The sequence below is a fragment of the Notolabrus celidotus genome, chromosome 15, assembly GCF_009762535.1.
Source record: "Notolabrus celidotus isolate fNotCel1 chromosome 15, fNotCel1.pri, whole genome shotgun sequence".
Lineage (NCBI taxonomy): Eukaryota > Metazoa > Chordata > Actinopteri > Labriformes > Labridae > Notolabrus > Notolabrus celidotus.
In genome coordinates this window covers 21,811,302-21,825,631 of record NC_048286.1, presented here as the reverse complement: position 1 = coordinate 21,825,631, position 14,330 = coordinate 21,811,302, and the positions used below count along the sequence as shown (strand labels likewise).

Here is a 14,330-nt window from a genome sequence, read left to right as displayed (position 1 = left end):
CAAAGGAGTGATCCATCATCTAGTCTCTTACCAATGCTGAAATAGAGGAAGGTAAATATGTATTCTGTGTGTTTGTCCATCAACACTCAAATAAGTCAGCCTTTCCAGATGTGTGCACAGCTTTCTGTAAGATGTGGCATTCCTTTAGTGTGATCCATTGACGTGCAAAATGAAAGCCTCTTTCCCCCTCACTCTCTCTCTCTCTCTTTCTGCCAGCTTTCTCCCCCCCCTCCCTCTGCCCCTCCTCTCTCTGGTTGAGAATTGCAAAATCAATAGAGCTAAATGGAGTTGCTGCGGAAGCCAGTGAGTGTTCTTTCTAAGTGCCGGAGGAACAAGGACAGTAAGAAGCAGCTTTGACACCCTATAGTCACCTCCTCTCCTTCTGGCCTCAATCCACAGTACTCCTTTATCAACAGTTTGTACTGCTCTGTGAGCTTGTACTCATTATTCACATCACAGCTCTGTAGCAGCTCCTAGACTAAGATAAGTGATTACCAGATATACACAAAAAGTATTAATATGTTTCAAATGATTAGCAACACAGTTTAGAACAGGTTAGAAGATGGAGAAAGAAATGTGTGGAAACCATTGACAGCATGCCTCATTAGCTGGGACTGAACGCCAAGGAGAAAAGATGGGTTTTCAGTAGTGTTTTAAAGTGCTCAACAGACTGTGCAGCTCTAACCTGGAAAGGTAGGCTGTTCCACAGCTTTGGGCCGCCACTGACAAGGCTCTGTCCCCACGAGTAGAGAGTCTGGACCGAGGTACTGCCAGGAGCAGCTGGTTTGATGACCTAAGTGCTCTGGAAGTACTGTGAGGCTGTACAAGGTCTGATAAATAAGACAGTGCCAGACCATTTAAACACTTAAAAACAATTCATAAAACTTTGAACTGGATCCTAAAGTTAATAGGCCACCAGTGCAAAGATGCAAGCACAGGACTGATGTGATCCCGCCGTTTCTTACCAGTCAGCAGGCGGGTGGCTGCATTTTGGACTACCTGTAGACGGTGCAATGCTGACTGGTCGAGACCAACAAACAAAGAGTTACAATAGTCTAAGCGTGATGTAACAAAGGTGTGAATAACTTGCTCGAAATCGTTTCTGGCAAGATAAGCCTTTACTTTTGCTAATAGTCTTAGCTGAAAGAAGCTCGTTTTGACAATAGAGCTTATCTGCTTGTCAAACTTAAAGTCACTGTCCAGAATAAAACCAAGGTTTCTTGCAAAAGGATGACAGTAAGGCTTAAGGGTGCCAATGGCGCTATCATAGCCATCTAATAGGTTTTGTTGGCCAAATAAAATAATCTCCATTTTATTAAAGAGCCCGGATTTTTAAACAGAGCTGTCAATCATTATATCACTTCTTATCGTTCTAATATCAAAGGTATCAGGGTCCTGCTCACCTTTTCAGTATTCAAATTTGCATAACCACCTCAAAGCTGTAAAGTGAGACATATATGTCACGTGCTACAATAAAATTGCTCTGTGCTGCAAAATATTTTATCTTATTGAACCTGTGCAATGAGAGACAGAGACACTTTGATGTCTGTTTTTTGTCAGTTTTTTTTTTGTGTGTGTGTCTGAGTGTGTTACATCAATCAATGGCCTATCTCAAATACATGCATTACAAGCAGAGCAATTTATTGTGAACAGCACAGCAAATAATGTCATGTCACCCACCATGAGTCGTTTTTATTATAGGTTAGTGAATGTGAATGTAGAGAGGCTATCATCGATTCATGTTTAACCCGCTAGCATAAGCCGCAGTTAGCTTGTTAGTGATATCTGCAGAAATGGAAAATAATCTAAATATGGTAGCACACTTCCTGCTTTTCATTTTCTTTTTTTAGTGAACAGTTAGAAACTCTAACACAGTATTCCTCCTCTGTATATTTTATGCAACCTCAAAATAGAAACATCAAACAGTGTCTGGCTTTTTTAAGGAGGCAGGAGTGAAAATTATTCATCTTTATCATGCTGTATTTTGGTTTACTAGGTTGGAAACAGTTAGAGAACAATCAGATATAAAACAGTGTTGGCTCTAAAGAATGCTTTTTTTTGTGGCAACTGTGTTTTCCCCCAAAATTGATGTACAGATTATTTGTCATCTTTATCTTTATACATATGTAAAATGTCTTTAAAAATAGTACATACACCTGTGCATGCTATACTTATGCTCAGATGGTGTCTACCCACACCCTGTTACTTCTCCAGTAAGCAGTCAAAGAAAACTCTTTAAAAATGCCACTGAAGAAAAACATAAAACATTTGCAATCATCCTAAAATAATATTATATTTTCCTTTAATTACAGGTCAATTTTGGCAATGCAATTATATATGTCTTAATTATAGATATGAATATATATTTAAACTCTACAGCTTCTCAAGAAACCAAACTTTTATTGGGGATCCATTCATTCCCCAGGGATCCACTCAAATCACTATCAGTGGGTCCCAGGGACTCTTTACATTGAAAAACGATCAACTGCTTTCCAGTAACTGAACATAAATTGACCCAAATGGTCCCACAAGGAGGAAGACATGGGACCTAAATACTCAAAGTGACACTGAGGAAACATTGGTGAATGAAATTTAGGACAAAGAAAAAGGGAAAATATACAAATACAACACAGAGTGTCAAAGTGATTTCTCTTGGCTAGTGTTCATTGCAGAAAAGCAACAACTATTTCATAGCTGGTTCAAGGAGGCTCCAGAAAATATTAGCGCTAGTTGGTTTTGGAGATGAAACAGATGTTTTGTATGTCGTGCTGCAGGTTACAAGACTATCAAACTCTATAGCACCAGTGCTATGGGCAAAAGAAGCTAAGACACAGCTGTTCACAATGTATTATCGCTTACTCATTCCACTGACCAAAGCAGGAGAAAGACTGTTTGAGTATATTGTACATTTAATAGGTAAATCATGTTTGAAATGTCACTCCAATGTCACTCCATAATGTGGTGTTAACAACCCTGAGTATAAATTACCCAACACCTTTAAGTACACAGTTTGTGATTTGTTTACAGGTCTATTTGTTTGTATCTTTAGAAATGGTGCAGACCAAAATTATCTGAATATATTATTGTATTTACACAAAATTGCAGCTGTTTTCAGATACATCATTTTTTTTGCCTCAATTTGAAATTAAATACTACAGAATACAATTCAAGGCCCACATTAGGTTTTGGAGTCAGTAGTTCAGATTCAAAGAACATTGGTTTCCACCACTTTACATCCAACACACAGACAGGAATCAATCGTAAAACAAGTTGGAGAAACCTTCGTTAAAGGTCTTTAATCAATAATGCAACCCAGACACAAGACACATTTACCAAGCATCTGGGATACATAACAAATCCTTCAATCAGGACCAATAATGTACCCCTATTTTCATCTCTGATAGCATGGCTTGATTTTTTATAAGAATATTCTTTTGAAATTCAAGAAATTCATTCCAAACACAGATATACTATATATATGTAAGGCATGTTAAGACAAGGTAATGCATTAATGCATCAATTGGCTCTAAAAATCAGAGGCTATACATATCACAACTATTTTCTTCTCTTTTAGTTGTCCATTTGTTTTGTTTTTTTATATTTTTGAGCATTTTTGACTTTATTGATAGGACAGCTGTAGAGAGACAGGAAATGTGGGGAGTAGAATGGGGGAAGACATGCAGCAAATGGTCGCATCTGGGAATTGAACCGGCGACCTCTGCAACGAGGACCGCTAGGCCACCAGCGCCCCTTAGTTGTCCATTTGTGTTAAGTATGATGTTCTTTCTCTCGATAAGCTTCAGACCAGTTTCAATCTATATTTAACGCAGGTCTCTGGATAAGGTGAGTGAAGTTTTCTCCATGCTTCTTCAAGATTCAACTAGCAAACTGCATCACTCTTTCTTTTTATTTTATCTATATGGTTTATTTGATAGGGACAATGAAAACGACATAGTACAACTTCTGCCTGTTACAAACTGCTGTAGTAATTTTTGATGCTCCCCATATAGAGATTATGGCTAATTTCCAACTCCTGTCCCTAGTTAGGCTCTTAGTAAGTTAAAAGAAGAATGAAAGATAGCAAGATTTCATAAAATAACATGCATACAGTAACAACTGTGGTTAAATAAAAAAGAAGACTGAGGGAAATATATTTACATCAAGGTTACATAAATTCTACAGTTTAAACTGTATTTGTGAGGGGTATATAGAAAGAGAGAAAGATAAGAAGAGACTGAATAGAAGCAAGACTGAATTCAAGCTGAGTTTTTGAGGTGTAAAAAAACTCAGCACTCTGTGACTTGGCTGCCCCTTCTCTTTGTCACATCTGTCCCTGCGAGCCTCGTGAGATAAGAACACTAGACCAAGAAAAACTTTTCAATCTCACTTTGACCTAGAACAAACAGCCACCTGGCTCGTAGATTAACACACTCCACCTCTCTCTCAGCTTGGCCTGCAGCTCCTTCCTTTCTTTGTTTGATTTGCCACATGCAGCACCACCATCACACATCCACACATTTCAGGCACAACTCATTCTTCTTATACTGATATACGACATACATTATTTGATATTTCTTTGATTATTTCAGTTAAATAAGTATGGCCTCCCTCCTTGTTACCAGCCCTGACCCAAGTGGTAACTATGCACAAGAAAGTTGTTTCATTTACACTGGAAAAAAAAGTGAATAAGAGGAAAAGTAGTTTTCAGAAGAAACACACATGATGATATATGCTCACACGAAAAGACCCCGAAACAAATCTCTGATAATCTGCTTAGAGAGCACAAATTTCAGAGAGCTTGCTGTTATTATGATGCATTTTCTAATAATTTCAGTCTGAGATGAATATGTGCTGTGTCCCAAGGGTCAAAGATTAGATTGTACTTACATTCACCATCCATTATAAGTGAGCAGGGGATGGTCTCTGGAAAGAGGGCTTCCCATGCAAACGGAGTTTTTTGTTTTATCATAAAAACAGTTTTGACTTCAAGGATTTATGCGCACGACTTAGTGGATTTTCTTTTCTTTCTTTTTTTTTTATATCTCAAGCAGTTTCTTTTTGCTAGCTTGCTCCAGGAAGTAAGCTGTGTAAACTGTGACATTTGTGTCACATCTGTCGTGAATCGACTCCATATTAAAATGGTTAGCACTTCCCCTCTGTATATATGTCTCTCTTCCCCTCTCTAAAATATGTAGATAGAATTTTGTGCTGTCAGGATGAGAGCACACAGCGCAGAGTGGAGATGTAGCTGCTAATCTCATTCACAACTGTGCCCCCATCTGAATCCAGCATGACTTGATCTGATCCTTAGCTGTCACATTGTTATCTATTAGCCGCTTACAGATTGCAATTCTGCAACAGTGCCAGAACAAAGTTACGTCACAACATCTTTGTACTAACACATTGCACCCGGAAACAACATTATAGAGGTGTCCCAGCATGTGATTTCACAATGCATTATGGTGTAGCGGAAGTGTGAATGGTAAAGTGGGAGCGCAGCATATATGTTCACACACAGGAAGAAGGTGGCAATGTACAGCGCTATTCTGCCATGCTGGCTCCAGTGCTGTACATTGCCACCTTCCTCCCTCTGTTCTCCCTCTGCTCCTACCTCCAAGGGAGGATAGAGGTAGAACGACTTTGCCCCACCATTACATCTCAGTGCGTTACTTCTCGCTGACAAGAAGTAACAGGGGCATAAATATCCCGCCTTGAACTGGCAATATGTCAGTGCCATTTGTGCCACAGTGACATGCTCAGGGTCAGTTCTCCTTCTTTCTCTTATTTATAGAAATGCTTTTAAAAATGCAAGTCAACAATAACCCAGTTGGCAATTAGTAAAAATGATATCTATGCTGTACCACTGTATCACATCGGTAAAACACTTCCCGGGCCCAGGATACATCTCAGGATGATTACTGTGGGAAAAGCACTTTGTCACATCCTGTAAGAATTCTTATTATATGCATGTCTCTACCTGAGTAAATATTCTCTTTCAGAGGCTTTCCGCAGGAATGAAACACTGAGCTTCAGTGCAAATTAGTTCAACAACTCTCAGTAAGCATGACAGATAATAGAGATCTGCTGCCAGGTGAGCTTTTACCCATAACTAAACAGACTTCCCACTTTGGGATTTGCGTGTGTGTGTGTGTGTGTGTGTGTGTGTGTGTGTGTGTGTGTGTGTGTGTGTGTGTGTGTGTGTGTGTGCGTGTGTGTGTGTGTGTGTGTGTGTGTGTGTGTGTGTGTGTGTGTGTGTGTGTGTGTGTGTGTGGGTCTTCAGTCCTCTTATCGCCTACAGTGAGCAGAAAGAAAGCGATGGAGAGCCTCTGGTAATTAGAATGGAGAGCCTCTCCCCTCCCTGCACAAATAATGATAGCCCTTCACCTGCTGTAGAAAATCACCCCAAATCAATGCTGGTACACATACACAACACATATAAAGACAAACACACTCCCTACCTGCTCCAGTTTCCAGTGGAACTCTGCAGGTCTGAAAGCGTCAACCTGAGTGAAATCTCTCCTGAGCAGAAACACCAGGCGGCAGTTATGAACATACAGAGAGTAATGGTGGCGGTTCATTTCTGCAACAAGAACACAAAGACACACATTTTTTTAATTACACAGTGTATCAGTTAACAAGACGTTGCTGTCCATTTGGTGGACAACAAAGTCACAGACTGACTGCTGTGGATTTTTGTAAGTAACCATTCAGGACCTGTCCAAACATTGTCATATTGCACGGCTGTGTGAAAATTATTTCGGTGAATTTATATGACGATTCCTTGTCAGAACACAGTTGTCAGTGCAACAGAAAAAGATCAGTGAGTCACAGAGTGCATGCTAGCATTATGTCTGTCTTTTTAATTATTGACTGATGTCTAAATAAGAAGGCAGTGAGAGGCCAGTCCTCCTTGCTCTGCTTTGATAAATAAACTTGAGCTTGAATGAGGTGTGGTTTGAGCAACAGACTCTCTTCTATAAATGCCTTAAAAATGTAATGATGAACCTTTAAAATACTTTTTTTTGTATTTTTACAGATGGATTTTCTAGTGCACAGAGGTTGAAATGGCAACAGCAGTGTTTATCATTTCATACTTACAAGTTATAAATTAAAAAAGCAGGAGAAAAGCATTGTTTAATATGAATTCTTAAAGCTCCTGTGAGGAACTTTCTGTTTGTGTCAATTTTGGTGCACCTCGTTGATAACGTGATACCTCATATACTTGATGATCTTGTCCTGTACATGCAAAGTCGAATTCTTAATACAAATCTCCTCATTGTTTCTAATAACCGAAAAATGTAGCTCTCGCTGTGAATTTTTACTGTGGAAAAAGTAAAAAAGTCTGTTTCTTCAGTATCTTAACTGTCCCACTCCCAGTAAAAATACTACCTTAAGAGATCATTTTTCCTGTGAGATCATTCATACCATTTTCCTGTGATACCGTGGTTTTATCAGCGATTCTTGTCTTATTTGTAATTACTGCTACAGCATCAAAGTTTCATAAGTACCTGCATGCGCAAGTGTCATAATTGAGAGGAGCCGCCGGCAACAGCTTCACTGCTGTCCTTCCCACGAGCATTCTCTCTCCACCCGAGAGGTACACTCAGACACCAACAGTAGCTCAGGTTCTCTCTCAAACTAGTATGTTTTTAAAACCTCTGGTTCTCTGCCAGAAAGTCGGGCAAAAGTCAGCACATGAGGAAAAGAACATCATCAGAAGAGTCGAGGGAGAGAAAGTTCAGTTTTGCTTGGGTATTGTAGGAATGACTTGTTACTTCCTGTTAGTAATGTGTTTGTTTGCTACATAAATCAGGAGATCTGCTAACTCAGTCAACAGTATAACTTACTATCAGTAGCATGAACTGTTTCCGGTGCCACATGTGGCCGCTCGTTGCAGCAGCTCCGTTCCCTTTTCTGTTTTCAGTTTTCATTGCGTACTTTTGACCTTTTTTTAGTGCTAACAGTTTACCCAACCATTACATTAACCTGCTGCCAATAATAGGCAAAGTGCATAATAAGAGTACTTCTCTGATAATTTTGACCCGTCAGTCAGAGTAAGGTAGTAAATACTGTTATTTTATGACTCAAAAGTAATGTTCCTGAACCGGTGGTTACACCAGTTGGGCCAGCGATCCAGGCCAGTGGTAAATTTAGTTTAATGTCAACCCCTGTTATGGTGAAAATAAATTGGGGATTAATTATAATTTGGTTATTATTCTAGCATGATGCTTTCAACATGAAGTCTTTAGTAATCCTTATGATAGCACATGTGTTATATCTGCCATCCTTTCTGTTCCAGGCTCACCCAGGAGAGAAATGAAGGAATACAACACATTAGACAGTGCTGTTGATCTGGCCCTCACACTGAGACCTTCTGGTGCCATTTACATCCTCAAGCAAGAAGTTTGAAGTGAAAAAAAAAAAGATAAGATTTTGATGGTCCAGCACAGAATACTATGTAGTTTTGCACAACAAGATCAGGCAACTCATTTTCTGAGCTAATAAGCCATCTGTGAGAGCATTGTGAGAGTGCAGTGTGCAGATGGCTTCCTTAATTATGCAGTTCAGAAGACTGCATCAAGATCATCAAGAAAATGATGTTTTGATCATGTAATGTCTACAGTAGGTTTCCAGAGGACACTTTTTGGGTGATTATTTGTTTTTGTAGTTGTTTTCCTGACTTACTTTAAAAAGCATTGTTAAGAAATATCGCCTTTCTATTGTGTATTTCAGAAAAAGACCCGTAGGAAAGTGGAAGGTAAGGGTAAGGGTAAGAATGGTGTTTATTTTCCGGTTTGTGCGATTCTGTCTTCATCCTAAAATGAGCAAGAAATGTTGCCAATGTGTACGACAGGGAAAATAAAAACTCAACTATAAGGGTAAGTATGTCAGGAACTGCTTGCTTACCTGTCTTGTCAGAGTTACACAGTAAAGTTTCCTTCTCTGCTCTGACTCCTGGACTAGGTCCGTGTTTCATCCACGTTGCAATGGTGAACTGGTCTGTCAGGTTTTGGGGTACCACGTGATCAGGGACATTGGCAGCCTGACGCCCGTCGAAGCGGTAGATGAGGTCGCTCTCACGGCCGCTGTCAGTCAGCAGGGACGCCGTCCAGTTTGTGGACGGGCTGGGGGCAGGAAGGAGGTCAGTGCTGCCGGATGCTGCACCTGGATGTGTCAATCAGAAAACACAACGCTGTCAAGGCAACTGAGGAGAGAACCTTGAGAAAAACAACTTATTTTGTACCAAATAACAACAAATAGCACTCTGTGAATCAGTGCAAGTTCAGAAATGTTACTTTTGCTTTGCTGAAATATATACACAAGAAATGTGTCTTGTGATATTAACAAGACCTGAGTAATGGGAGATACATTTCCAAACTTTTTTACAAAGATACTTTTTAACGAGAGCATCCCTCTGGGTTCATTTGGGCAACATATTTGTTTAACATTGATGCAAAACACATAAAATGTTTAATTAATTTCAGACTCAAAAGTCTGAAAATTGGTAGCCATATTGGTATTCACTAGCCTCTTTTACCCAACCACTTCAAGGCAGAATATTTTCATGCCTTTAACATCTCATCTTCAGTGTAAATGTTGCAGAGGCATGGAAGGACTAAGCCGTCTTGCTGCAGTACAGGCATGAGTGTGTGTGCATATCTGGCTGTGCACACAATGCTCCCACTGTGTTTACACATTATGCCTCTCATCCTTATGCAATGTGATAACAAACTGTAAAAGCACACACAGGGACACAACTACTTTGCCGATGCAGGGTTAACATAAAAATGCAAAGGCATGATGAGGCCTAAGCTTAGACCACTTAGCCAGTGTTAGACCGTCTACACTGGCTCCCCATAAAATCTAGTTCTTAATGGTCAGGCATCTTTGTTTCATAAAGAGCTCATAGTGCCTTATTATTATTATTATTATTATTATTATTATTATTATTATTATTATTAATAATAATAATAATAATAATAATAATAATAATAATAATAAATTTTATTTTGGGCGCCTTTCAAATCACCCAAGGTCACCTTACAGATAATAAAAACATTCATCATTAAAACATCATAAAAACAAACAAACAAACCCCACTAGAATGCTATGCTCCCAGCATGCAGGCCTGCTCGTCCTACCTAAAGTCCCTAACATTAGTATGGGAGTTTGAACCTTCAGTTATCAGACCCCTCTCCTTTGGAATCATCTACCAGCCAGGGTCCGGGAGGCAGATGCCCTCTCTAATTTTAAGGTTAGGCTTAAAACTTTCCTTTTTGATAAAGCTTATAGTTAGAGCTAGCTCAGGCTTGGACCAGCTCCTAGTTATGCTGCTATAGGCTTAGACTGCCAGGGGAACTGGCACACTGACACACTGGGATCCTATCTCACCCCTCTCCCCCCACACCCCCACCACTTACTTTAACTTTCCCTGTCCCATTAAAGTTACTAACCATAGACCTTTCTGGAGTCCCTGAGCTCCATTGTCTCGTAGGTTCCTCTGAGTCGCTACCGTAGACGTCCTCCTGCTGTGGACGCTCCAGACTCAAGCTGCTACGGACGTGCCAGACTCCAGCGGCAACAACTACTACTAGTATTACTACTACTATCTGTCTCATCACTATCATCCTGTCATGATGTTGGGTCTTTGTTAATAATTTAACATAGAGTACTGTCTAGACCTGCTATGTTTGTCAAAGCATCTTGAGATAACGTTTTTTGTGATTTGGCGCTTTACAAATAAAGATTGATTGATTGATTAATACAGTGGTGTTGCAGAATTGCAATTCAGAAAGGGCTATAGATTGCTTGTCTAAATTTGGTCACAATATCAGCCTCAAAAATCCGACATCAGTCAATTCTGGTCCTTAACCTGGTCTTTAAACACATAGCAAACAGATCTCTGAGAATTGGGGTCCTGTTCTCTAGAATTTTCTATCACATGATATGTTTGAAAGAACATTTGAAAACATACTTTATATGAAAGGTTTGGAGTTTGGTAAGTTATTCATAACAAAGGAGTTTATTATATAATCAGTATTCCCCTTTAAACTACATTATTAATGATAGTGTTACAGATGTAAAATTTTCTTTTCCTTCTTCCTTCAAATCTTAGACATCCTTGTGTTATATGTTCTCTATATGTTTTATATTTTTATCACGTAAAGGCAAGAGAATATTTTTGATAAGAAATTTGAATTATTTATACGTGTGAATCCCAGGAAGAGTAGTTGCTATCATGGTAGTGGCTAATGGGGATCCAAATAAATAAAATAATAAATGAATATATAGCACATTTATTCACAGTTGTAGACCCAATCTTCATAAAATAACAAGTGTACATGGTATATAACGATGAGGAGCCATGTACCTGCTGTATAAATAGAAGGAAATAATGAACACATGTCACAGGTTGGAGTAGCGTTTGGAAATTTAATTAAAGGAGTATGTTTCAGAATAGTCTCCAAGATTAAAATTGCATGAAAACTAGCATATTAATAGACGGCAGAAGCAAAGATGTCAAGAGGTAATTTCTGCTTTGAATTAAAATTTTCCTCGTCGCTCATGATTATTACCACCCTTTACTCCCTCATATAATAGCACCACACTCTTTTATACCAGCAGTTACTTTCTCTCCTCTTGTACTTTATATAATACATTTTTCCCATATACATTCTTCTTCTTACCACAGAGTTTTTGCAGAGACTTCTCAGAGTATGTTTCTCGGTCGCAGCCCTTCCCAATGTGATTGGTCTGCAGCTCCACCATCGCCTTCACGCCAGACAGGGGACCTCCACATGTCTCCAAGTGCATCTTGGGAAACAGCTGCTTGCTTCCAGTCCCTGGCTCATAATCCACCCGCTTGTTCCAACCTTTGAGGGTAAGATTATTTCAGTTATCTCTGGTCTAGAGAACTTACTTTTTTAAAAGTCCTCTTGCACTCACACTGTGAACCATATAACTGTTTTCATATTGATCTTGTCTAGCCGCTATGTTCGCTGTATACTCCTTCAAGATCAACCTCTATGTGATGATGAATGGAGCCAGATTTGTTTAAAATATTCCCTGGAGAGGGTACATTTTGGAAACGGTCAAGAATTGGACTTTTATTTTAAAGTCTTGTAAGAGTTCTGTTTCTTTAGAGAATCAAATGAAGCAAAAAAAAAAAAGAGATGTTTTCATTAAGTCAATTATGTAAATGTCATAAAATGTCATTCAGCTTTGCTTTATGCAGGACCTGCACATATTTACTTTTCTATCATTACCACCTTTAATTATGTTTGTTGTCAGTTTTTATCTTCATATTTTTTATCTGTTGCAAAATAAATTTGTTATTACTTTCATTATTACTGCCAAAACTAGTTTTATGCTACTACCACAACTTATTTTTATGTCTTAAACTTTTACTTACTTCTAATGCTGCTTTATAAGTGAGTTTCTTTGCATTTTACCAAAAAACACCTTTTTGTTTTCTGTCTTACTCATATTTGAGGCTCTGTTGTGCAAATCTATACTGTGATTTTGGCCAATCTGGCCCTTGATTTTCCTTAAAAAATAATAAAGTTCAAGCTTATCTTCATTATTTTATCTCATCTTATTTTCTCACTAAGCTTGTGGTCGTTTTTTTCTACTTTTAAAGCATGACAGCATTTGACACATTTAGGAAACACTGTTAGCTTCAAAATGAGTGTGCGGATCTTCAAAGAAAGTGAAAACGATGGTGTTATCTTAGTGGAATTACCTGATATCAGCTCAAAGGAAGACTGGGAGGAAAAAGTAACAAAGTGTCTTGGGTATTAAAGTCTGTTTGTTATTGTCAGCACTTTTGCCAGGTGCTTTATTTTCATTACCCAGGTATCCTCAATGTACAAGAATCTCTGAATATCACAGAGGTGAAAAGAGATTCATGAGAAAGATGTTTGTTTGTGTGTGTGTGCGTGTGCGTGCATGCGTGTGTGTGTCTGTGTGGGTGGGGGGACCCCTGGCATCTCTTGCCAAGCCAACGGAATGTGGTAAGACAACTGAGACAAACCTTCTCAGAGAGAGAAACAGAGTGTGATCAGGTGGGCGAGGAAGAGAGAGAGAGGTGAGGTGGAGCAGAACGTATTTAGCCTATTTTTATGCCAGGAGGCCTTCTTCAAAAAGAGCAGCAGGAACACTGTTGACCTTTATCCGGAGAAGATAAATAAGGTTACAAAAGACTTGCTGTTGAATGCATCACTGCGTTTTGTTTTATTCATGGATTCACGCTACTGTGTGTTAATGGTTTTACAGCAGGATTATGAAGCAAGGCCTCTTTTATGAGCCAAATCTCAAGGAATTATGTAACATTGATGAGGATGTTTGCAAGGTTTTGAAAGCAATTGTGTGTTTTTGTGACTCAAACGCAGCAAGTGAATAAAGCAGGGATATCACAGCGATCTCAAAATGATGCTCATTCACTGTGAGTAGGAAGAAAATCCAGCTGGTAAATGGTGTTATTGTTCTTTAAATCAGTCCATTTTCCCTGTAGAAATACATCTGTTTTCCAAGTCCTTCAGTTTGTAGATCTTCTCTGCTGAAATCACTGGCCCTTCAGAGCTATACTACACTACGTAAAGATGACATTTACATAAACTTCTCATGCCATTTCAGACTGTCTCCAAGCTGTGCTGACTCTGTCTCTCTCTGCACTTCCTGCCCTCTGTGACGTGCACTGACATTTCCCTTCTGAGTGTCCCCAAACCCCAAACAACTGGCATTCACATCGTTTTCAGTATGTGCTCCTTCCTCTCTTAAGGATCTTGTCCGTACACTATTTCCAGCTAAACGATCTTGAACATGGAGCAGGTTATACACCATTTAAGGTAGCAGGTAGCTTTATAGTAGCCTAAAACATCAATTAAATCATCATTTATATTTAAACCAAATACATGGAAAGTACAGCTCTTGTCTTACATTTTCAAATCAATAGTATGATCTACAGTATTATATATAAATATATTCCTTATTTTGTCTCTCAATTTGAAGTGGTGAACATTATGTTGATCATCTTCATGTTTTAGACATATCAACCATAAAGTGATAACCTGCAGATTATGACTTTAGTGACCCTAGATATGTCTTGTATTGGACTCACTGATGTGCACCAGTCATTCTTGGTAGTAAGGAGACTCCATCTTGTAGGCTAGCATTAGCAATGTAAGCTATTTTGTTTTGCATAAATACACTGTGAATGACAACATTTTTTTTTATCATTCTAGGTTAAAAAAAAAGAAAAAAGAAGAGGAACAGCAAAAAGATAGGCAGATATATCAAAAGGGCAAACTAGCATTGTATAAGAACCTGCT

General features: G+C 38.8%; 1 protein-coding gene across 2 annotated transcripts in view; it reads right to left on the bottom strand.

The window, feature by feature from the left end:
* Positions 1 to 14,330, bottom strand: part of clstn2 (calsyntenin 2) — a 209,173-nt gene that overhangs the window by 35,586 nt on the left and 159,257 nt on the right. For both annotated transcript variants that reach the window (XM_034703752.1, XM_034703753.1), the window contains 3 exons: positions 11,688 to 11,873; positions 8,908 to 9,165; positions 6,459 to 6,580 (listed from right to left, as the gene is read on the bottom strand). In XM_034703752.1, coding sequence (XP_034559643.1) covers positions 6,459 to 6,580; positions 8,908 to 9,165; positions 11,688 to 11,873 — 566 coding nt within the window. The remainder of the gene's footprint in view (positions 1 to 6,458; positions 6,581 to 8,907; positions 9,166 to 11,687; positions 11,874 to 14,330) is intronic.